General features: G+C 37.3%; 1 protein-coding gene across 3 annotated transcripts in view; it reads right to left on the reverse strand.

Annotated features, from left to right (window-relative positions):
* Positions 1-6,540, reverse strand: part of CDYL2 (chromodomain Y like 2) — a 220,833-nt gene extending 214,293 nt beyond the window's left edge. For all 3 annotated transcript variants that reach the window (XM_074203887.1, XM_074203896.1, XM_074203879.1), the window contains exon 1: positions 6,249-6,540. In XM_074203887.1, coding sequence (XP_074059988.1) covers positions 6,249-6,272 — 24 coding nt within the window. In that variant the 5' untranslated portion in view covers positions 6,273-6,540. The remainder of the gene's footprint in view (positions 1-6,248) is intronic.
* Positions 6,541-24,611: the final 18,071 nt, after the last annotated feature.

The following is a 24,611-nucleotide window of genomic DNA, read 5'->3' on the forward strand; positions in this document are numbered from 1 at the left end:
TAATGGAACACACAGAATTCTAGTTCTCTGATGACTCAAGAATTAGCAATAGTTCCAAGTAATACTAGTTGCAGAGGATACCTCCTTAAGCTTTTTTGTTCAAAATCACTTGACTAATTCACCAACCTAAAGAAATATAAGACATCATCACTAGCCACTCCTTCAGTATCAAAAGTACAAAAGAAGAGTTTACTGCAATCATGTAAAGGACGCCATTGGAGTCATTCTTTACCCACTCTGAATGCAATTTATTGAGCAACCATCTTATATTCACCTAAGTAGAACATTAAATTAATTCAGTCCCATCATTTTGAATGATCCCCATTTTATTCTGATTGTCTTTCAAGGTCAATCAATGTTCTGCAAGCTCTAAAATTTTGCCTTAAAATCAGTATAGTATTACTAAAAAAAAAATCAAGATATTAATTTTACACTTGGAAATTTATATGCCAACAAATAGTTCATATACCTTCATCATTCTTGATAATAAATTTGGTCCACAAATTAGTTTCTCCTTATACAACATATAACATAGATAAAGGCAATAAAAATGTTGAATCTGTTCATGCTCCAGGCATGCAGTTCAGACATTTTTATAATGACAAGTGCTCCAGGAAATCCATGACAAGCAATACACATCTAATACAATTGCCTTGGACCACAGAAGTGATTATTACTGAATCCTGTCCATTTTCTGAACTTCAGGATGAACTTTGAGGTACTTAACTTAGTCCCAAGGTACCTCTTAATAGTTCTATAGTGACATTAATTACAATTGATAAGGAGGAGATAAGGTTAGACAGCAGTTTAACTTTTAAAGATCTGAGGGTTTTAGTGGACTGCAAGGTTTATATGTGCCCAAGAGTATGATATAACCATTACAAAAGCTAATGCTGCCTTAGACTACATAAAGAGAGTTATAACTTCTAGGAATAAAGAAGTGATAGCTTCAATGTATTCTACTTCATTCATATCATATCTAGAATATTGTATTTCAAGCACCACAATTTAGAAAGGACATTAATAGGTTGGAGAGCATCCAAAGAATAGCTACCAAGAAGGTGAAGAGCCATAAGAGGATTAGAAGGGACAAGTGATAGTATACAATAGAGAAGATAAGACTTGTTCTATCTGGCTCCAAAATGCAGAACCAAGACCAAGAGACAAATATGGACTTTATGGAAAGGAAAAAACCTTCTAGCAATAAGAGATATAAAAAGTAGAATGGGCTGCTTTGAGTAGTGATGTCTTTTTTCCACCAAAAGTCTTCATGAAGAAGTTGGATAACTCCTTATTGGAAACGGTATAATAGAGATGTCTTTCAAGTTCAAATTACGTATCCAGGGCCCTCTCCAGTTGCCTGGCCACACTGGCCCCAAATGACTCCAGAGAAGTGACTTTGCACAACCCTCCCTCACTTAAATCCAAGTCATTTGCAAGTCACAGCATCAACTTCTAGATATCACCATGGTTCCCTTTGAGAATAAGAGACAAATGGCATGCTATTATATAGAGAGGCATTAAAGTGTTGACAATCCACAGATTCCAAATTTCAAAGGGGAAAAAAAAATATGAAACCTCTCAATATACCTTCCTGATGGTCCTCAAATTACATTTGTTTTTCCATGTCAAGATCAGTAGGTATTGAGGTAGGGGATGTTGGAGGGAGGGGATGTAAGAAAGGAATGAGGTATACATTTTACATTCAAGTAGATGGTAAACTCCTTGAGGGCAGAAACTGTTTCACCTTTGTGACCCTAGTGCCTGAGGTAAAGGGTTACTCTAATGCTCTATTCTGGTTTGGAAATGACCCTCAAAGGCTTTATATGTTGTTATGCCATATATGTAATGTTTATACATTGTATGTGTACATATATGTATGGATATGAATACAGACAGATATAGACATGGACATAGATATAAATTTTTTAGCCATAGCAAATCTTGAAAACCAACTCAAGTCATTGGGACCTGGATCAACTTTTATAAAGGAATTTTCTCACAGTGATGAAAGTAGATTTTATTATTGTACTAGGACACTAATTCAGTCGTGCCAGCACTCATAATAGGGACTAGTACATAGTAAGCATGTAATAAATAATCATCTGAAGGTTCCCCTCTTCTAAAAAGTCATCTTCTTCACTACCTATTATGAAATTTAGAATGAGAAAGGTCTTATAGATAATCTAATCTAAAAATCTTCATTTTATAGATGAAGAAATTTACAATTAACTTGTAGAGCTGAGACTTGAAGCTAGGAACTGATTCCACATTTTCTGTTCTTTTCCTTACAAAATGCTGCTGTGTCTCTTCCATAAGTTCACCGAGTCACAGAATCTGAGAGTTGGAGGAGATTTCATAGGGACAACTTGTCCAGTTCATACCTAAATAAGAATAAACAAGAATACTTTGCAACACTTAAGATTTTGCTTGAAGACCTCTGGTAAGGAGGAGTCCATTCTCTCCCAGGACAATGTATTCTACTTTTCCATAGTTCTCGTTAGGAAGATTTTTCTTGATTATCAAGGCCTCTCTGCAATTTTCTTCCACTGTTCTGGCTCTACTATCTGAAGCTAAGCAAAAGCTGAACCCTTCCACATGTTGTTGTTCAGTGGTTTTACAGTCATGTCCAACTCTTCATGACCCCATTTGGGGTTTTCTTGACAAAAACTAGAGTGGGTTGCCATTTCCTTCTCCAGCTCATTTACAGACCAGGAAAATGACTCCAAAGGGAGTTAAGTGATTTGTCCAAGGTCACACTGCTAGCAAGTATCTGAGGCCAGATTTGAACCCCGGCGGATCTTCCTAACTCCAGGCCTGTCACTATCCACTTCTCTGCTCAGCTGCCCTACCTGTTCCAAAAGAAAGCCTTCAAATATCATGTCCCCCTTCATTCTTCTCTTCTCCACATTAAACATCCCCAGTCCACATAATCAAAATCTGGTAGCTACCAGAAACCTTATAGGTCATTGAATCCATATCATTTGCTTCTTAAGGACAGAGACTATCTTTTGCTTCTTTTATATCTTCAGCCTTAAGTAGACTGCCTGACGTATGAAAGGTATTTAACAAAAGTTTATTAAATTGAAGGGTCTTAAATAACTAGTAGTAATTAGTAAATAACTCAAGTGGGATTCACATTTCAAGACTGTGTCCATCAAATTGACTCTCCTAGTCATAGTCTGGAGGCCCTTCCCGTTCCTGGTAGCCCTCTTCTGATGTTCTACAATTCATTAAAGTTCAGAAATAAACATAATACTCCATATGACCTGTCAGTACAGAGTACAGTGGAACTATCACTTCCTCTTTCCTAGAGAAGATAACCCTCTTTCTTTGCTCTGCTGACATACCAAGTTTACAATCCATTAAAGGCCCCAGATTTTATTCATTCGAACTACATCAATATAACTGCATTCATTTTGAATTGAAAAGGTCCATCAGAAGTCATCTAGACCAGACCTCTCATTTTGCAGATGAGAAAACTGAGAGCAAGGGAGATTTTAAATGAGTGGAATGCCCAAGGTCACATCAAGAATAAATAATAAAGAGATGCCAGTTGAGTTCCACCTGGATTCCAGGTTCTATGTTCTTTCCACTATATCATGTTATCTTCTGCATTATCTGTTCTGAACTTCAAAGTTGTTGCTGTTCTTGTTGCTTTTTTTTTAACCCAGATATAAGATGTTACATTTATTATCATTAGTTTGGAGTCAGCTCAACCTCCTTGTCAAGTTTTAGATCTTTCCTCCATTACTGAAATTGTTAGTTTTTCATTTTAGTTTTGGGTCATCTGCAATCTTGATAAACATGACTTCTTCTTTTCCTTAATCAAGTCACTGATACAAGTGTCCAGAAACCCAGAACACTGGGACTCTCTAATAGGGACCTGGTGCAAACTGGCACTGAATAATTAATGACCCTTCTTTGGGTCCAGCTTTAGACCATTCTTTAATTTGTATGAATGTCTCACCCACCTCACTCCATCTTTTGATAATAGAAATAGCATGAATGACTTTGTCAATCTCTTTGCCAAAACCAAAACATTTTTACGACATCCCCTTGAACTATCCAATCTAATTATCTTGCCTCCAAAAGGAAATGAGACTATTCTGGTGTGACCTACTCTTTATTTTTAATTGAAATTTTATTTTATTTTTCCAATTACACATCATTGCAGTTTTTCAACATTCATTCATTTGAAGATTTATGAGTTCCATATTTTTCTACCACCCTCCCTTCCCTCCTCCCTCTCCCCCTCCCCATGGCCTCAAACAGTCTGGTAAAAGTTGCACATTTGTGTTTAACATAGTTACATATTAGTCATGATGTGAAAGAGGAAACAGAGCTAAGGGGAAAGAAAAAAAAATGCAAAAGAAAGGAAAATACAAAAGAAGTTTTAAAAGAGTGAACATGGTACTCTTTGCTCTTCATTCAGACTCCATAATTTTTTTTTTCTGGATGTGGATAGCACCGTCCATAGCTGGTCTCTCAAGATTGTCCTTGACCTCCAAACTACTGAGAAGAGCCGCTTCCTGATGTGACCTGTTCTGGAAGTCATTCTGGATCTTTGTGATACCTGATTCCTGGTCTAGTAACACTCTTTTTGGATATAGTCTAAAATTCTGCCAGGAATCCCCATCAAATCATTCTTTGCTTTGGCTGGATCTAGGGCCAACAGCCTATCACCCCAAAACAAAACACTATGAAAAGAAGACAACCAATGGCTCTGCTACGAGGTCCAGATCGCTCCATTTCTTCAGGTTCTTACCCTCCCCTCATCTCTTCCACATCTAAGGAAAAGAAGAATGACTTTGCTATCCCTTCAGGAAAGTCAGTCAAACATCCATCTCACCCTCTCCCACTGTCATGGAAACCAGAACTGGTTCACTCAAGCTCACCAGATGTTTAGAAGGCCTTTGTACAAAGGAAGCTAAGTAGCTGACTTCATTTGGGAGTTCTCTTTTCCTATCAACCAAAATCAGTCAAAACATCTTCTGGAAAAGCTTGGGTTTCTAAATAAGCCCAAGTCGACACGTAGGACAGCTGCATGGACTTGACTTTAGAAAAGCCTCTGTGGGAGTTCTTTCTCAATTAGAAGAAGCGGCCGGGTCAAAGTCCTTCCCTTGACCCCACTCAGAGGTAGAAGATGAAGGAAGTGGTCTCCATTGCTGCTGAGCATGAGTGCTTCAGACTGAACAGAGCTTTGGATTGAAAATCTCAACAAAAGTAGGAGAAGACTCCTACCTGGGAGAGAAATCTGTTGGAGTAGGCAGGGTGTCCAGACACTCTTGAGAGAAGCGAATCTGGGCAAATCATGTGCCTTTTTAGTTACTGTAGCAAACCTCTAAGCCTATGAGTTGCAGAGATATTGGTCCCCGTAGGTAGAGGGAGATCCCTCCAGTCCTGCTCCCCATGTTAAGGAAGTCGCAGGCCCAGTCCCTATGTCCATCTATTTTTCTTGGCCGAGGCCTCTAAGGAGCCAAGCCCTCCCCCGCCCCCTTCAGAGCCCCCCATTACAAGAAGCCAAAGAGAAGGAGGCTGCTTGTGCGCGGGGCCAGGGAAGGAAAGTCTGGACTTTCTGTTTTTACATCCATCTGGTCCTAAAGGAATGGAAGGCGGTGCAGAGCCGGCCCGGCTGGCGCTGGCGCTGGCCCTCCTGCGGAGTCCCGCTGGGCGCCGGGACCGGGTCTGGGCGACATCCGGAACTTCTTCAGTGTTTGCAAACTTCCCCAAGGTGACCATCCTGGCTCCTCCGCCCGGGCCCGGGCCGGGGGTCTCCGGAGGGTCCCCGCGGCGCGGGAAGGCCCCGGCCCACCCGCCCGGCTCGGCTCGGCATGGGTGTGGCACCCCGAAGCTCACCTTCCAGGCCCCCCGGGGGCCCGGGCCCGCGAGGCAGCAGGTGGGAGCGGGCGGGCCGGGCTGGGCCCCCCCCAGGCCGGGCTGAGCGCGGGGCGGCAGCCGGGCCCGGGAGGGCGGCCCGGCCCGGCCCGCGCAGCCCCGCTCCGCCGAGCCGGCGCGTCCGGCCCGACTTTACCTGGACTTTCCGCACTCTCGGCCGGAGTGCCGCCGCCCACCGCCCCGCTGGCCGCCCGCGCCGCCCGCCCGCTCCCTCCCCCCCAGGCCTCGGGCCGGCGCCAAGTAGCCCGAGTTGGAGCGCGGGCGCGGAGGGCAGCCGGGCCGGGGCAGCGCCGGCCCCCGCCCGCGGCCGCGCGGCTCCCAGGGGCCCGCGGCGCCCGGCCCCCGCCTACCTCGTAGAGGTCCCCCGAAGCCATGCTGGGCTGCGGAACTTGGCCGGCTGTCGCGCTGTGGCCGGGGCCGCCCGCCGCGGCGCCCCGCTCTCGGCGCTCCCTCTCCGGCGGCCGCCCGGCCCGGCTCCGCGCCGGAGGCTGAGTGCGCGCGCGCGCGGGGCGAGAGTGCGAGGAGCCCGGGGCGAGCCGGGCCGGTGTGTGCCGAGTAAACTGTGTTTTTGCAGAATGACAGGCTCCGGGGCCGCCTGTGCGCAGAATCAGAGCGGGAGGCGGCGAGCCTGGCGTAAGAGCCGCGGCGGCGGCGGCGGCGGCGGCGACACCCCCCCGCCCCGCCCCCGCCCCCGGGAGCGCGGCCCCGACAGCGCCCCCCCCCCCCCCGGCCCGGGGCGCGCGCCCCCTCGGGGAAGGGGAGGAAGCGCGGAGCGGCGCCGGCCCCGCCCCGCCCCTCCCCCCGCCCCCCGCCGCAGGGGGGCCGTGACCTTGGGAGGGCCCCCCCCCCCCGCGCGTCCCAAGTTCCCGCGTCCTCCCTCCGCAGACTCCCGAGGAGGACGGCCCCGGGGGGACCCCCCACCGACGCCCCGAGAACTTGGGAGAGGCTGGGGGCGCCCCGGCACGTCGGAGGGCAGCGGGGGCGGCCCCCTCCCCGGGAGCTCGGGGGTCCGATGGAGGGGCCTGGGGGGGCGGGAAGGGGGCACTGCGCAGGCTGCGGGGCCGCGAACCGCGAGGCTCCATCTCGCGCCCCTCCCCACCCCCATTGCTCCGAACCCAACAAAGGTTGACTCGGCCCCCCGGGGCCCAGGGACGAGCCTGGCGCCAAGGGGGGCAGAGGAAGCGAAAGAGGGGCGCCTGCCCTCGGCGAGCGCGCAGTCCTGCGGGGCACAGGCTGGCCAAAGTTATCTGAACGCCGAGAATGCCAGCGCAGCCTCTGCCAAGGGGCACAGCCCCCCACTCTGCGGCCAGTCCCCGGCGGCTCTCTCCCCAACTTTTCCAGCACATGTCTGCACATGGCCGGTCGCCTGTTGTCTCCCCCAGTACAGTCGGAGAGCAAGGCTGCCTTTTGCTTCATCTTGGATGACAAATACGGCTCTTGAGTCAGAGTAGACCGACGTTGACTGATTCAGGAAGTCATGAGAATGCAGAAGAAATAGCTATGGATTTAGGCTGGGAGGATTATGAAACCTAGATTGGAAACCCGAATCCCATAGTTGGGAGCTAGGAGAAGTCGCCTGACCTGTGGGGGCTTCAGTTTCCCCTTCAGCAAAAATATCCTCTAAGCATCCTCCGAGGGAAAGAGCTTAGCCTAACTTTGTAGAGGCGCAGAAACCTTACATTTTATTTTAAAAATCTCCAGAAGCTTGATAGTCATAAAGTTTCAATGACATGATAAATAACGATACAACTCTATCTTTCACAGTTAATCCTAAAATCCATTGGAGAGGATAGAGTTAATGATAAAAATGATGATGATGAGTACAATAATAATAAAATAGTAATGAGAGATTTCCCTACTTCCATTATTAAAGTCCTCTCCAAACGCCTCATTGAGTGATGAGTTTCTCAAAGGCCATTTAGGAGGAGCAAAAAATCTGCTGGTTGCCTCCAACGTGTAAAGATCTAGTAACAGTGTGTCACATCCAAGGACCAGCCTAGTCAACTGAAAAGAGTTACAGCAACAGACTGGATATAAGTTGATGAACTGTTCAGATACAAAACTTGTAAAAAACCATCCCCCCCTAAATCACAGGGAGTCTATAATCTGAGTCAGTAGAGAAAGTTCCTATGCTGAAGTACTCACATCAGATCCCTGAAGGACTGAAGCCATGGGTAAAGCGGTTATAAGAAAATTTATCTTTCCAGTTTGAGTGTTCTTTTCCCTTCAGAGAAGCCCACCCCACCTTCAACAAAGTAAAAGATTGTCATTTGAGAGGCAGTCGTTCAACAAACATTGATCAATCCCCTACTATATTTAAGATTCTGTGACAGACAGTAGACACAATAGAGATAAGGGGAAAACAGCTTGATAAATAGAAAAAATGTGTCATACTGACATTTACCTCTTCTCTGAACTTGGGTAAGTTAGTTTAATCTCTCTGGGTCTCCATTTCTTAAACTATAAAATGCTCTAAATCGATGATCCTATAATCTTGAACGATAGAACCTCCCATTACGGAGCTCACAACATGGGGGAAAGAGGAAATATAATACAAAATAGAATGTGAGTTTGCTGAAGATTTATGAACACTATTATACATATACTCCCTGAGGGCAGGAATGGCATCATTTCATGAGAGCCAAAGAAGGAATCTTCTCTATAACAGAGAAAAGTGGTCGTCCTGCCTCTGTTTAACGAAATCTAGTAAAGGTGAACTTACCCCCAAAGACGATTTCAGGTTTGTACAGTTCAATTTGCCTCAGTGACCAACTCGGCCAATCCATACACTCAAATTTCCACATACTCTACAGTCATTCTGTCTCTACTAGAAGACTACCAATGAAGAAGAACCTACTATTTCTAACGATGGCTACTTCTAATTTTGTATAGCTCTATTTTGGAGGAAGCTTTTTTTTTTCCCCTTACATTGAACCTAAATCTGTTTCTATTTTACTGACACCCCTTGCTCCTAATTCTGCCCTCTAGAACCAAATAGAACCTTCTTTCCTATGTCATCCCCTCAAATAAATAAAGATAACTATTATGTCCTTCTTAAGCCTTTTCCTCTCCAATTTTGAATATACCCATTTTCTTTAATCTCCATGTTGTATAATCACAAAGCCATTGGTCATCCTGGTCACCATTCTCTGAGGAAAAGTTTCTCAATTGCCTTCCTCAAATTTACCACTTCAACCTCAATAATACTTCAGGTGTAATCTGACCAGATTAGTGGTCAATAGGACTATCACCTCCAGAGTTATGAATACAGTACCTCCCAAGGCAATCCAGTCAATCAAATAAACAATAACTTAATGTTAGGCACTTGAGATAGAAAGACAAAGTGAAACAGTCCCTGCCCTCAGAGCCTACATTTTAATGAAAACGATAACATGCTCTTATAGAAGTATATGCAAAACACATACAAAACAGATGCAATGGTACCTTAATTATAGCAAATCTTGGTGGCCATATTGCACTATAGTGATATAAATAAAACCTGAAAAACCTCAGATGTTTTTCACTCAACTATTTCCTAGACATGTCTCCCTTTTACTTCAGCAGATTTTTCTAGCATTTTTAAGCCTTATTTTCCTAGTCTGCAAAATAGGAATAATATTTGGAATATTGAAAATATTATTGAAATCATGAAAATATCACACAATATGAGGAAAATGCTTTGCAAGTCTTAAAACATTATGTAAACGTAAATTATTATTCTTCATGGATAAATTTGATTTTTTTTAAATCCCACATAAGACTCTACATTTATTTCTATTAAATTTGTCATATATAATTGACCTAACTTTTGTACATATGGGATCTTTTTTGGATTCTGACTTCATTGTCAAGTTTGTTAGTTTTTTCTCTCCCTTCTAACTTTGTGTTGTTTTCTTTTTTTGTTTGCTTTTTGGCAAGACAATTGGGTTAAAACGACTTGCCCAAGGCCACGCAACTAGGTAATCATTAAGTGTCTGAGGCTGGATTTGAACTCAGGTCCTCCTGACTCCAAGGCTGTGCTCTTATCTCCTGTGCTACCTAGCTGCCCTCTGTTCATTAATCACATTCTCTGTGCCTTCAATCAAGTTAGTTCAGCTAATTTGATTGATTGAGCACAGGTATTGGCCTCAGAAAGATCTGAGTTGAAATTCTGCCTCAAACACTGTATTATCAAATTAATTAATCTTTCAATGCCTCATCTTTCTCATCTGTAAAATGAGGTTAATGATAGCACCTATCAAAAAAAAATAATAGCACCTATCTCGCAAGGCTGTTCTAAAGATCAAATGAGTGAACTTATGTAAAGTGGTTCATAAACCTTAAAGAGCCATATGGAAATATTAAAACAAGGTAAATAGTAGATACCTGGGAAGTTACATTAACAATCTATCTCCAAGTTGATGGAACCTATTAATGACTATTCTGTGGGACTAGTCATTCAAAGAATTCTGAATTCAGCTAATTGTAATGTTAATTACCCTACTTCTCTCCATCTTATCCATGGTGATATTAGAAATGTGAAAAATGGTTTGTTGAAAGCTGTCCATACTATGTCAACACCATTCCTTCATCTACCAATATAGTATCCCTGTCAAAAAAGAAAATGAGATTAGTATGGCATGATCTGCTTTTGATGAAGATATGCAGGTATAATGATTGCCATTTCCCTTTATAAACACCCCCAAATCATCTCTAAATATATTAGATGGTCTAGAATTTTGCCAGGAATCAGAGTCAAGTTCACTGACCTATGAATGGCATCAACATTTTCCAGGAGGAACCTTTCTGTTTTTTTCATAATTTAATCAATCTTTATTTAATTTATATATCACATTTTTTGAATTAGCTTTGTGTCTGCATATTTATATAGGTGTCTATGTATGTATGTATGTATGTATCTTTGTATGTATGTATGTATATATCCTTTCTCCCTCCCCTCCCCTGCAAGATATCCCTTCTAACAAAAAAATTTTAAAAAAAGAGATGGGGGGAAAAAAGCACTTCAGTAAAACCAGCTAATTCTTCAACTTAGTCTGACATTGTTTGCAGTGTTTCATATCCAGAGTCCCCTTAGTTCTGCAAAGGAGAAGCTGAATTTCTTAACTCTTCTCCAAGGTCAAGCTTCATGGTCATTATAATTACAAAACATTCAGTTACCTTTCTACTCTTCTTTCCATTTATATCGTACCAACTTTGTTGTCCTCCTGGTTTGCTTACCCTTCAATCTGCATTACTTTCAAGCAAATCTTTTGCTTCCTTCCCTGATACTTCACATCATTATTTTTATAGTACAATAATATTTTATAACATTTATCTGTCACAATAATTTTGGTCATTTCCCAATTCACAGACAAATATTTTGCTTCCAGAAAAACTATTGTACCAATTTTGGGTGTATAGGGGACTTTTATGACTTTGCCTTCTTTGGAGTATATTGCTAGAAATGGGATCTTTGACTTGAAAGATATGGAGATTTTTGTAACTTTTTAAAATATAAAATTCCAAATTTCTTTGTAGAATAATCAGACCTATTCATGGCTTTCCTAAAAAAGTATACTGGCGTTCATGTCTTTTCAATATTGATTATTTTCATTTTTATTATAGTTTTCCAGTTTGCTGGAAATCAGATTAAAACCTCAGAGGATGAGGTGTATATGACACTTTTTTTCCTTCTTATTAGGAATTCGAAGCAATCTTTCATATCATCCTTAATAGTTTGCAGTTCTTTGGAGAGCTATTTATTCATGCCCTTTGATCACTTATCCATTGAAGAAAGACTTGATTATATGTACTTATATTACTTATATTAATTTCCTATAAATCTTAGATATCAAAAGTTTAGTAGATGTAGCTGATGTAGAGATTTTTTAATTGTTTCCCTTCTTTTTCTGGCTGCATTGATTTTGTTTATGGAAAAGCATTTCAAGTATATGTAATCAAAATTATTTTTATGACTGCATTAATATTTTTTTCTTGGTAAGGATTCTTCTAGCCACAACTACAAAATATACCTGATCTTGTTCTTTTTCCGATCATTTTGTTTTGACATTTTGTATTCATATATCAAATTTGAGGTCATTAGATTATATAGTATTAGATGTGTGAACTCCTTGAGATCAAATTTCTTCTTTTTCCTCAGTGCCTATGTTATATAGTAGGTACTTAATAAAAGTTTATTGACTGATTGTTTATATGTATGTATATGCATTTATACATAAGTTCAGATATGCTTGTGTCCTTGACTTTATCCAACTCTGAGTAATGTAAAACATACATGTGTGTGTGAGTATGTATAGAGAGAAAGCAAATAACTCCAGAACAGCTAAAGCTGTGATGCAAAAAGAATTGAATTTTCACAACTACATAAATGCCTACAAAAATTAAAACATTAAAAAATGTAATAGCACCTCTGAAGAAAAGAATCAGAAGAATAAATAGTTTTGAAGAGGAAATTGTAAACATTGCCCAGTAATAGATTCCCTGAAAAACTAAAATAGATGAAAGAGAAGTCAATGAATTCATGAGAAGCAAAAAACATTAGAATAAAATAGAAAATTTAAGATATAGCAAATCAAAAGAATAATTAAAAAAACAAATCAAAGAGAAATAATTTAATAATCATTGGATTCCTAGAAAATGATAACCAACCCCCCCCAAAAAAAACTGGGCATTATATTTCAAGAAACTGTAAGTAAAACCTGCCTAGACCCATTAGATCTATAGGGCAAAAAACAGATAGAAAAGAAAAATTCCTATCAACTCCAATAATAAACTTCAAAAGAAAAAATTTCAGGAATATTATGTTAAAGGAAAAATATTATAAGCAGCCAGAAATAAAGCCTTGAGGGAAAGTTAAGAGGAGAAGAGTTAATAATAGTGATGCACAAAAAAGAAAACCATCAAAACATTTTTAAAATGCATAAATGGTAACAGAAGAAAGTTCAAAAATAAGCACAGACAAGCAAGACTTTTTTGAAAATCAACATGGAAATCTTGATATATTCTATTTTTTAAATAAGTGCGAAAATATTTACAGCAGATCTTTTTGTGGTGGCAAAGAATTAGAAATTGAAGAACTTATCGTCAATTAGGGAGTGGCTAATCAAGTGATAAATAATTTAATATTTAATAACAGAATATTATAAAAATAATTTTACATGTAATTAGGGAAAAATTAAATAAATAAATAAGTGGTATTAAATAAAGACTCAACAGAGGAGGGGGAGAGGAGAGGAAGGAGGGAAAGGAGAGGAAGGAGGGAAAGAAGAGGAGGAGGGAGGGAAGGAGAAGAGAGGAGAGGGGGAGGGAAGGAGAAGAGAGGAGAGGGAGAGGAAAGAAGGGGGAGAGGAGAGGAAGGGGAAGGGGAGGACAGGAAGGGAAAGGAGACAGACAACACATTTATTTTCTCTATGTGTCTGTAATTTAAGCCCATCATCTATCTGAAAAGAGATGTGTAGTATACTTCATCTGGAATCATATTTTTGCCATTGCATTGGTCAGAGTTCTAAGGGCTTTCAAAATTGTTTTCTTTTTAATATTGTCATCGTATAAAATATTCTTCCAGTTTTGCTTGCTTCACTCAGAATTTGTTCATGCAGTCTTTCCTTTTTCCTCTGAAACTGTCCATTCAGACATTTCTTATGACACAATATACTTAGATTATATAAATGTACTATAATTTGAACAGGCATTTCCTAATTGATGAGCATTCCTTTAATTTCTAGAGTTTTTTTGTAATGATGAAAATACTTATATGGGTCTTTTATTCTCTTTCTTTGACCCCCTTTGAGTTATGCTCCTACTGAAAACATCACAGGGGCATAAATTATTATGAACAGGTTAATGACTTTGACTGAATCATTCCAAATTACTTTCCAGAATAAATAGACCAAATATTGTTCTATCAACAATATATCAATGAGTCTGTTTACCTACAGAACCTCAATTTTTTTTTCCTTTTGGCATCTTATCAATTTTTATGAGCATAAAATGAAACTCCAGAGTTGTTTTTGCTTTCATTCACCTCATTGTTAGTAATTTGGAGCCTTTTTATATGACTATATATAGTTTGGGTTGTTTTCCTTGAGAATACTCTGTTCATGACTAGCTATTGGGTATGACTCTCACTCTTAAAAATTGAAGCCGGTTCCTTACATAGCTTAGAAAGAGACCCACCTGAGATAAATAATGCAAAGATTTTTCCTCCTGTTACCTAATTTCATTAGTTTTGTTTACGCAATTTTTAAAAATTTCATATAATTAAAGTCAAACATTTACTTTCTTTAATCTTCCTTATTCCTTCATTAGCTATAAATACTTCTACCATCCTTAGGTCTGAAAAGTTATTTTTGTCTAATGCTCCTATTTACTTCTGATACTATTTTGACTAAGTCATATAGTCATTTGCAGTTTATCTTGATATATGGTATGAAATTATGGTTTAAACTTAATTTCTGCCAGATTGATCTACAACTTTCTCAATAATTTTTGTCAATTTATGAGGTCATCAGAAATTGGAACCTTTAAATTTATGGAATAGTATACTACTGTGTTCTTTTACTTCCATATGTTGTGTCCCTAATCATTTCCACTGATTAATCAAATTTTTAACCAGCCAATAATTTTATAGTTATTACTCTATATTATTGCTTGAGATCTATCTATCACTGCTAGATCCCCTTCTATACTACTTGTTTTCATTGTTTTTCTTAAGATACTAAATTACTTTCTTGCTTAAATTTAGATTTGATTTGTGAAGTTAAAAATAATGCATGAAGATAATTCATTATTATACTTTTACTGTCTATTTCTTTTTATAATTTTATCAACTTTTCCACTAAATATTTAGATATTATCCTCTCTGGTTCATATGTTCAAATGTGGCTTTTGATATAGTTTATATTGTATCTTTAAGAATAACATGGTTCATAATTGCCTAGCTGTGTGGCCTTGGGCAAGCCACTTAACCCCATTTGCCTTGCAAAAAAAAACCCTAAAAAAAAAAAAGAATAACATGGTTCCCCTGATTATTTTACTTATCCTGTCTTAACTGAAATTATGTTCAGTATGTCTACTTTTTTTTTAAGTTCAGCTGAAGCATAATAGATTTTGGGATAGACCAGCATTTAAATATGTGTAAATTTTTATTTTTCAAGTATGTTTCTTGTAAATGAGACATTGTTTGGATGATGTTTTCTAATTCATCCTCCTATCTTCTTCAGTTTTATGGGTGAATTTCTACCATTCACATTCATAGTTCTGATTACTAATCATCTATTTACCTTATCCTGTTCCTTTATATTTTCCCTCTGTTTGATGAGGCAAAAAAGACAGCTTAACACTTGTGATTTATAAAAGAAGTGCCATTTTTCTACTACTGTACTGCTCTTCTCTTTTCCTTATTCTACCTGATTCTTTGCTTCTACTTTTCCTCATCTTTCTTTTACTTCTCTCATTTCCTGTCTTCTTTCGTTTCTTCCTTTTTCCTTCCTTTCTTTCTTTTTTCCTCTTTTCTTTCTTTTTCCCCCTTTCACTCCTCTTTAATGTTTCCTTCTCCAAGAATGAAGTTTTTTGTTATTTATAACTATTCCCTTATCTGTGTCCTGTTGTCATTGTTTCAGTCATTTAGTCATAACCAACCTTTCATGGACCAGAGCACTCCAACCTTTCTATCCTCCGCTACCTCTTGAAATCTTTCCAAGTTCATGTCCATTGTTTCCTTGACACTGTCTAGCCATCTTACTCTGTGCCGATTTCTTTTTCTTTTGCTTCAAACTCTCCTAACATCAAGAGTTTTTCTAGTGAATTTTATTTTCTCATTATATGGTCAAAATATTTGAATTTCAGTTTCAGCATTTGACCTTTCAGTCAATATCCTGAATTAATTTCTTTAGGTATTGACTTCTTTGCTCTCAAAAGTCTTATCCAGAACAAAATGAAAACTTTGATTATGTAGCACTTAATTTTCCTTATAGTTCATCTCTCACAATGCTACCAGAAAAACTATAGCTTTGATTATACAGATCTAAGTCGGCAAGGGGATGCCTCTGCTTTTTAGAATGGTGTCCAGATTTGCAATAGCTTTCCTTCCATGAATCAAGTGTCTTTAGTTTAATGGTTACAATCATCATCTGCAGTGATTTTTGAGCCCAAGAATATTAAAATCTAGCCCTGCTCCCTTTTCTTTTCCCTCTATTTGCCAGGAAGTAATAAGACCAATTGTCAAGATCTTAGTTTTTAGTTTAGGTTTTTTTTTTTAATCTTAAGCTTCAAGCCCACTTTTACATTCTCCTCATTCACACTCTCCTCTTTCTCACTCATCAAGGGGTTTCTTAATTCCTCTTCACTTTCTGTTGTCAGAGCGCTAGCATCTGCATTTCTGAAATTGTTGAAATTTCTCCTGGCAAGCTTAATTTCAGTTTTTAATGCATCTAGCCTGCCATTTCACATGATCTACTCTGCATATAAGTTAAATATATATGGTGACAATATATAACCTTGTAATACTCTTTTTTTCAATCTACTTTTAAAATTTTATTTTAAGGCAATGGAGTTAAGTGACTTGCCCAAAATCACACAGCTAGGTAATTATTAAGATTTGAACTCAGATCCTCCTGACTCCCGGGCCAGTGCTCTATCCACTGGCATCTAGCTGCCCTTTCTTTTTCAATCTTAGACCAATCTTAAACCAACAAGTTCATTGCTTTTTGGCCCACATACAGATTCCCCAGGAGACAAGTAATCATATCTGATGCTCTCATCTCTGATGACTTATCCCATTTTGTTGTGATTTATCCAGTTAAAACCTTTAATGTAATCAATGAAGTAGAAGCAGACATTTTGTTGAAACTCCTTTGCTTTCTCTAGTATCCAAAGAATGTTATACTCCCTCTTAAAGTCCCTTCTTGTTTTTTGTATCAGATAAAAATGATGTTCATAGATGCCCATTTCCCCCTGCCTCTATGTTTGAACATTCTTCAGTGAATGTACCAATTATCATGTGAAATGTCTCCTCTACTTTTCTTCCTTCTTAATTTACCACTCTTAGGACTCTTATTTAACGTTTTTTCATGGCTCCTTAAGATATTAGAGTTCCAATAAACCATATTTCTTAATCTCCTTATTAAAAAGTAAGGAATTTGGGGCAACTAGGTTATGCAATGGGTAGAGCACCGGCCCAGGAGTCAGGAGGACCTGAGTTCAGATCCAACCTCAGACATTTAATAATTACCTAGCTGTGTGGCCTTGGGCACAAGTCACTTAATCCTACTGCCTTGCAAAAAAAACAAAACAAAACAAAAAAAAAAGTAAGGAATTCATCCCCAAGTAGGCAAAGGTGTATTAACTTTCTGTGTTACTATTGGTATTTACAGTTCAAAATTTCTTCTCAGTTCCAGTCTTTTAATGGGAATTCTTAGAAATTTCCTGCTTATTTAAAGGCCTTTTTTTCTCAGCAGCATAATAATACTTAGTTTTTTCCCAGATCAATTATTTTTTGCTGTAAACCAAAATCTTTTGTTGTTTGGAATCCCAAACTCTCCTATTTTATATTACATCAACTTCCAAGTCTTCTATGATCCTGACTGATTTGTTCATAATTGAATTATTTCTTTTAACTGCTTCTAATATTTATTTTTTCTTTGAACTGAAAGTACTAAATTTTGGTTGTGACATTCTTGGAAGTTTTCATTTTGAACTTTCCTTTAGAATATAACCAGTAGGGGCAGCTAGGTGGCATAGTGGATAAAGCACCAGCCTTGGAGTCAGGAGTAACTGGGTTCAAATCCTATCTCAGACACTTAATAATTACCTAGCTGTGTGGCCTTGGGCAAGCCACTTAACCCCTTTTGCCTTGCAAAAACCTAAAAACCAAAAACAAACAAACAAAAGAATAAAAGAATATAACCAGTAGATTCATTATCTTTTGACATTTCCCTCTAGTTCTAAGAGATATGGCTTCCTAAAATAAGAGAATCAAGCTTTTTTATAAGGAATTTTAGAAAGTCTGAAAATTTATAAATTATCTTTTCTTGACCTATTATCCAAAATATATTTTTTATATTATATTCTTTATATATCTTGCTTTTTTTCCAATCTTTTTATTTTGTTTCATGTTTCTTTTATCCTGCTAGGTCCTTGTTTTCTTTTGGGTCTATTATATTTTTCAGGGAATTCAGTGAACAAGGCAAATAGCCTTGTTCCCACCATGGCTATCGCTATTGAATATCTTGTTTTATTTCTTCCAGTATTCTTGTATTCTTTATGACTGGGGAGATTTTTTTTTTCTGTGTCTCTACTTGAATTTATTATGGGTTTCCCCTTGAGTATTTCCTTAAGTCAAGGAATTTCTTAATATTTTTGTATTTTCTTTAATTTGCTTATGTTAGAAACTTTAGTATCTATGTGGGGGCCTCTGCTTTGTCAAACTGTTTTTTTTCTATCTATGTGTCATGGAAAACCTATGCCTGATCTTGGGTGTGATGGCTAAGACTAGGCCTCATCCTCTACATAAACTACTTGACCTTATCTCCTTCAGAATCAGGCTACTAGGACACTAAGTTTAGGTGGCACTGTCTGGAGGGTGATTGTGGCCTTTCTGCTTTAACCAAGGCTCTGTTTACCTGATTCAGCAGCCTCTTAAACTGATCCTTTAATGAACTCTACTTAGAACCTCTGTCCCATTTTCACAATATAGTCAACCTATCCTTGTTTGACTGTGTTAATGGTTTCCATAATATTCTGGCAGTTTTTCTACACATTCCTGCATTAAGTAGGGAAGTCTGTGGCTGATTTTCCTTAGTCCATTCTTCATCTGAGGCATTTTTATTACACTACCCAGGGTGGGTTGTATAAAATCTTGGCTATTTTCATAACAAGCCATCATCTTCCCACATTTTTTAAGATAAATTTCTTGCATTTATAGACTTTTGATTTCATTTTCTTATTATTTCTTCTACTCTTTTATATTTCATTAGTTCCTTTAATCCATTTACATTTAAAATTGTGATGTTGGATTTCTGATTTCCTCCTATTTCTTTTGAATTACTTTTTGTTGTTGTTAGTACTTTGTTTTTATTGGAAACCTTGTTTGCACTACTGCAATGATAATCTTTTCTCATAGGCTCTCTTGCATCCCCATATACTCTACTTTGTTTACTTGCCTTATTCCAAATTGTTTAATAAACAAATTCATAATTTCTTTATTTCTTTTTATTTATCTATTTCTCCCAAATAGACCTTTGACCCTAATTTTTCCAACTCATTTAAATAATTGTTTCAAAATCTTTATACTCCTCCAAACTTGTTTTAAATAATATTATTTGCCACAAATTTCCCAGGTTTTTCTTTTTATTATCTTCACATATGATTTTTTTAAATTACAAATAAAATTTTTTTAAACTTTTTTTAAATTTTGAGTTCCAAATTTTCTCCCTCCCCATCAACCTCCATGCTATGGTAAGCAATTAGATATAGATTATACATATTCATGTAATATTTCCATAATAATCATATTATAAAAGAAAGTACAAACCAAAAGAAAAAGTAAGAAAATGAAAAAATGCTTTGATCTGCATTTAATCTTCATCAGTTCTTTTTTTCTGGAGATAGACAGCATTTTTTTCATCATAAATCTTCCAGAATTATCTTGGGTCATTATACTGCTGTGACTAGCAAAGTCATTAACTGTTAATCATACAATATTGTTATTACTGTGTATAATGTTCTCCTGGTCACTTCACTTTACATTAGTTCATGTAAATATGACCAGATTTTTTTTAAAGCATTCTGCTCATCATTCCTTATTTCACAGTAGTATTCTAGCACAATCTTAAATCTCAACTTGTTCAGCCATTTCCCAGTTGACAGACATCCATTTAATTTCCAATTATTTGCCACTACAAAAAGGGCTGCTATAAATGTTTTCGTCTATATAAAGACTTTTCCTTTTCCTTTGACCTTTTTGGGGATACAAATCTACTGGCCATATTACACAGTTTTATAGTCATTTGGGCAGAGTTCCAAATTACTCTCCTGAGTGATTAGATCAGTTCTCAACTTCACAACAGTGCATTAATGTACCCAATTCCCCACTTGCTAACATTTATCATTTTCCTATTCTGTCATATTAGTCATTCTACTTGTTCTGAGGTGGTACCTGAGAGTTATTTTTAATTACATTTCTTTAGTTAATAGTAATTTAGAGCTTTTTTTCATATAATGTTGATTTTCATTTACTGTTGAACTGCCTGTTCACATTATTGTACCATTTACCACTGAGGAATGATATGTGTTCTTATGAATTGATTAAGTTCTCTATATATTTGAGAAATGAGGTTTATAATCAGAAAAACTTGCTAAATGCAGTGGATAGAGCACAGGCCCTAGAGTCAGGAGGACTTGGGTTCAAATCCAGCCTCAGACTCTTAATACTGAGCAGTATGACCTTGGGCAAATCACTTAACCTCATTGCCATGCAAAAAACAACAACAGAAAACCCAGCTTGCTATAAAAATTTCCTCCCAGTTTTCTGGTTTCTGTTTCTGCAAAAGCTTTGTAATTTAATGTAATCAAAATTATTTTTACATCTTTTCTTTTTCTTGTTTGATTGTAAGTTTTTCCCATAGATGAGAGAGAGAGAGAGAGAGAGAGAGAGAGAGAGAGAGAGAGATCTGACAGATAAACTAACCTCTTCCATGCTCCCTAATTTACTTAGGTTACCTTTTATGTCTAAATCGTATAGCTGTTTTGATCTTGTCTTGACATGAAGGGGGATATGTTGGGCTGTATCTCATTTCCACCAAACCTCACTTTCCAAGCAATTTTTGTCAAATAGTGTGTAGACATCCTCAAAGCTTGAATATTTTCATTTATCAAACACCAGATAACTCTTTTCATTTACTACTGTGTATTGTTTACCTAATCTATTCCACTGATTCATCACTCTATTTCTTGGTCACTACCAAGTTATTTTGATGATTTTGACTTTATAGTACAGCTTGAGATCTGGTACTTCAAGGTTATCTTCTCTCATTTTCTTCCATTGTTTTACTTAATATTCTTTTTTAGTTTCAGATGAATTTTGTTGCCATTTTTTCTATAAAATATATTTTGGTAGTTTTATTGGTGTGGCAGTGAATTACTTTAATTTGTTAATTAATTAATCAATGTGTTAATTATTGATAATTTGTTCATTCCTGAATTATTTTAGATAGAATCGTCATTTTTATTACATTGCCTTTGCCTACTCATAAGCAATATTTTTCTACCTATTTAGATCTGACTTTATTTGTGTGAAAAGTGTTTTGTAATTTTGTTCATATAGTTCCTGAGTTTGTCTTGGTAGGTAAACTCCAAAGTATTTTATACTGTCTGCAATTATTTTATTTTAGTTTATGTTGATATTTTATTTTACCCCAATTACATGTAAAAACAACTTTCTATATATGTTTTTAGAAACATTGAGAAGGCAAGGAATTTGATATAGGTTTGTCGTCATACAAAAACATTTCCATTTTAATCTTTTATATAAAAAGGAAAAATAGATCAAAATAAAAACCCAAGAAAAGTAAAGTAGTTGTTGGGGTTTTTTTATTTTTAAAGTATTATTCAATTCAGAATTCAGACTCCACCAGTTATTCTCTGGGGATAGATAGCATTTTTCATCATAAGTTCTTCAGATTTGTGTTGGATCATTTGTATTCCTGAAATTTCACAGTTGAACATCTTACAATATTTGTGTTACTGTGCACTGGCTCTATTCATTTGTCATTACCTTACTTATACTTAAGTCTCCAGTGTCTGAAATCAGACTCAAACTTGACTCTGATTGCCTGTCATCTCTAGTACTGATCCATATCTGGCACTGGATATGGATAGCTCCAGAGGAGAACACAGACCCCATCACTCAAATACAATTCATGTACTTGTCATGGCATCACCTCCCTGATGTCATGGTATTCTTTGAGAATGAAGGACAAAAAAGAAAACATCCTCATCACTCATACTTATTATTCATTTGCTTCAATTCATGTAAGTCTCCAGGTTTTTCTGAGAGCATAGAGCTCATCATTTCTTACAGCACAATAGCAATCCATCACAATCACATAACATCAATTGATGAGCATTTCCCCAATTTCCAATTCCAACTATTATCAAATATTTATAGCAGCTCTTTTGGTAGGTGTGAGGTAGTACTGCAGAATTATTTTAGTTTGCATTTCTCCAATCAATAGTGATTTAGAGAATTTTCATATGACATTGAATACATTTTATTCATCAGAACACTTAGTTCATATTTATTGGGCATTTGACAATTGGGGAATTGATCTTATTTTTATAATGATATATAAATCATTTCGGTATATATATTTGAGAGATGAAGTCTTTATATGAGAAATTTGCTTCAAAATTTTTTTCATAGTTATGATTTCTAACTATATTTCCCTTCATCCTATTTTACTTAGTTTATCCTATCCTCTCTCTCTCTCTCCTTTTGCCCTTCTCAAAAGTGATTTGTTTCTGTACTACCTCCTCTAATTTACTTTCTCTTCTGTAAGCACTCCCTTTTCCCTTAATCTTTGCCCTCTTCCTTTCCTGTAGGGTAATATAGAATTCCCTCTTTGAGCAAATTCCAATAAGGGCAAGTTTAAAGTGTTCCCCACCATCTCCTCCATCTTTCCCTTCACTATAAAAGTTCTTTTGCACCTCCTTTCTGTCAGATTATTTATCCCATTCTACTTTTCCCCAGTGAATTCCTCTTTCTCACTCTTAATTTTATTTTGTTAGATGATGATTCCATCATATTCAACTCACATCCAAACCCTCTTCTAACTGTGCTAATAATAAGAATATTCTTATTTTTCCCCAATTACAAGCAAAACCAATCTTTAACATTTTTTTTTAATTTTTGAGTTCTAAATTCTTTGCTTCTTTCCTTCCTTTCTCCACATTGAGAAAGCAAACAATTTGATATAGGCTATATATGTAAAGTCATGCAAAACTTTCCATTATTAGCCAAGTTGTGAGAGGAAACATAGACCCCCCAAAAAATCCTCCAAAATAATAAAGTATTCTTCAATTTGCACTGAGGCTTCCTTAATTAGGAGATACATATATATATATATATATATATATATATATATATATATATATATATATATGTGTGTGTGTGTGTGTGTGTATATATATATATGTACATATATATACATATATATATATTTCATCATAAGTCCTTTAGAATTGTCTTGGATCATTATATTGCTGAGTATGACAAAGTTATTCATAATTGATCATCATATGATATTGCTGTTTTCCTGGTTCTGCTCATATCCCTCTATATCAATTCATGTAAATCTTTCCAAGTTTTTTCTTCTCTTCACTTCTTCTTGCATAAAATATTACATTACAATCTTATACTACAACCTTTTCCCCCAATTGAGGGACATTCCCTGAATTTTTAATTCTTTGCCAATACTAAAGGAGTTGCTATAGATATTTTGTGTAAAAGGGACATAGGTCCCTTTTCTTTTTTATCTCTTTAGGATTCAGACCTAGTAGTGGTATTGCTTAGTTAAAGGGTATGCATGATTTTATAGTCCTTTAAGAATAGTTCCAAATTACTCTCCAGAATGGTTTTATCAGTATATCACTTCACCAATAATACATTGTCTAAATTTTCCCACATCTCTTCCAACATTTTTCATTTTCCTTTTGGTCAAAACAGGTAATCTGATAGGTATGGTACCTCTATGGTTCTTTTACTTTGCATTTCACTAATCAATAATGACTTAAGCATTTTATATGATCATAAATAGGTTTAATTACTTCATCTAAAATTACCTGTTCATATCCTTTGACCAATTATTAATTGAGGAATAGCTCTTATTTCTCCAAATTTGACTCAGTTCAGTTCTCTAAATATTTGAGAAACATCTTTATCAGAAATAGTTCCTATGTATTTCCCCCTATTTATCCTCTTCCTCTCTCTCTCTCTCTCTCTCTCTCTCTCTCTCTCTCTCTCTCTCTCTCTCTCTCTCTCTCTCTCTCTCTCCCCTCCAGTATCAAAAGTGTTTTGCTTCAGTCAATCCCCTCAATCCCCTGTCTCTTCTGTCACTCTCATCCTCTTATCCCCTTCCCTTCTTACTTTCCTATGTGATAAGGTAGATTTATACTCAACTGAGTATATGTGTTATTCCCTCTTTGAGCCAATTCTGATGAGAATAAGTTTCACGTGACCTCCCTCAGCTCCCTTATCTCCCTTTCCACCTTAAGAGTTCTTTGGTGCCTCTTTTATGTCAGATTATTTACCTCATCCTACTTCTCCCTTTTCCCTTCTCCCAATGCATTCCTCTTTCTTTCTCCTGAATATTTTATATTTTAGAAAATTATCCCTCTATATTCAACTCACTTCCATGTCTACATGTAATGTTTCTAACTGCCTAACTAATAATGAGAAAGCTTTAAAGAATTATAATATCTTTTTTCCAATGTGAGAATGTAAACAGTTTAACTTTATTGAATCTTTTGTGATTCCATTTTCCTATTTACTTTAACATGCTTCTTTTAAGTCTTATATTTGAAAGTCAAATTTTATATTCAGTTCTGGTTGTCATCAGGAATGCTCAGAAGTCCTTTATTTTGTTGAATATCCATTTTCCCCCTTTGAAGGATTATATTCTGTTTTGCTCGGAAGGTGATTATTATTGGCTGCAATC

Source organism: Macrotis lagotis, chromosome 1 (assembly GCF_037893015.1).
Source record: "Macrotis lagotis isolate mMagLag1 chromosome 1, bilby.v1.9.chrom.fasta, whole genome shotgun sequence".
Lineage (NCBI taxonomy): Eukaryota > Metazoa > Chordata > Mammalia > Peramelemorphia > Peramelidae > Macrotis > Macrotis lagotis.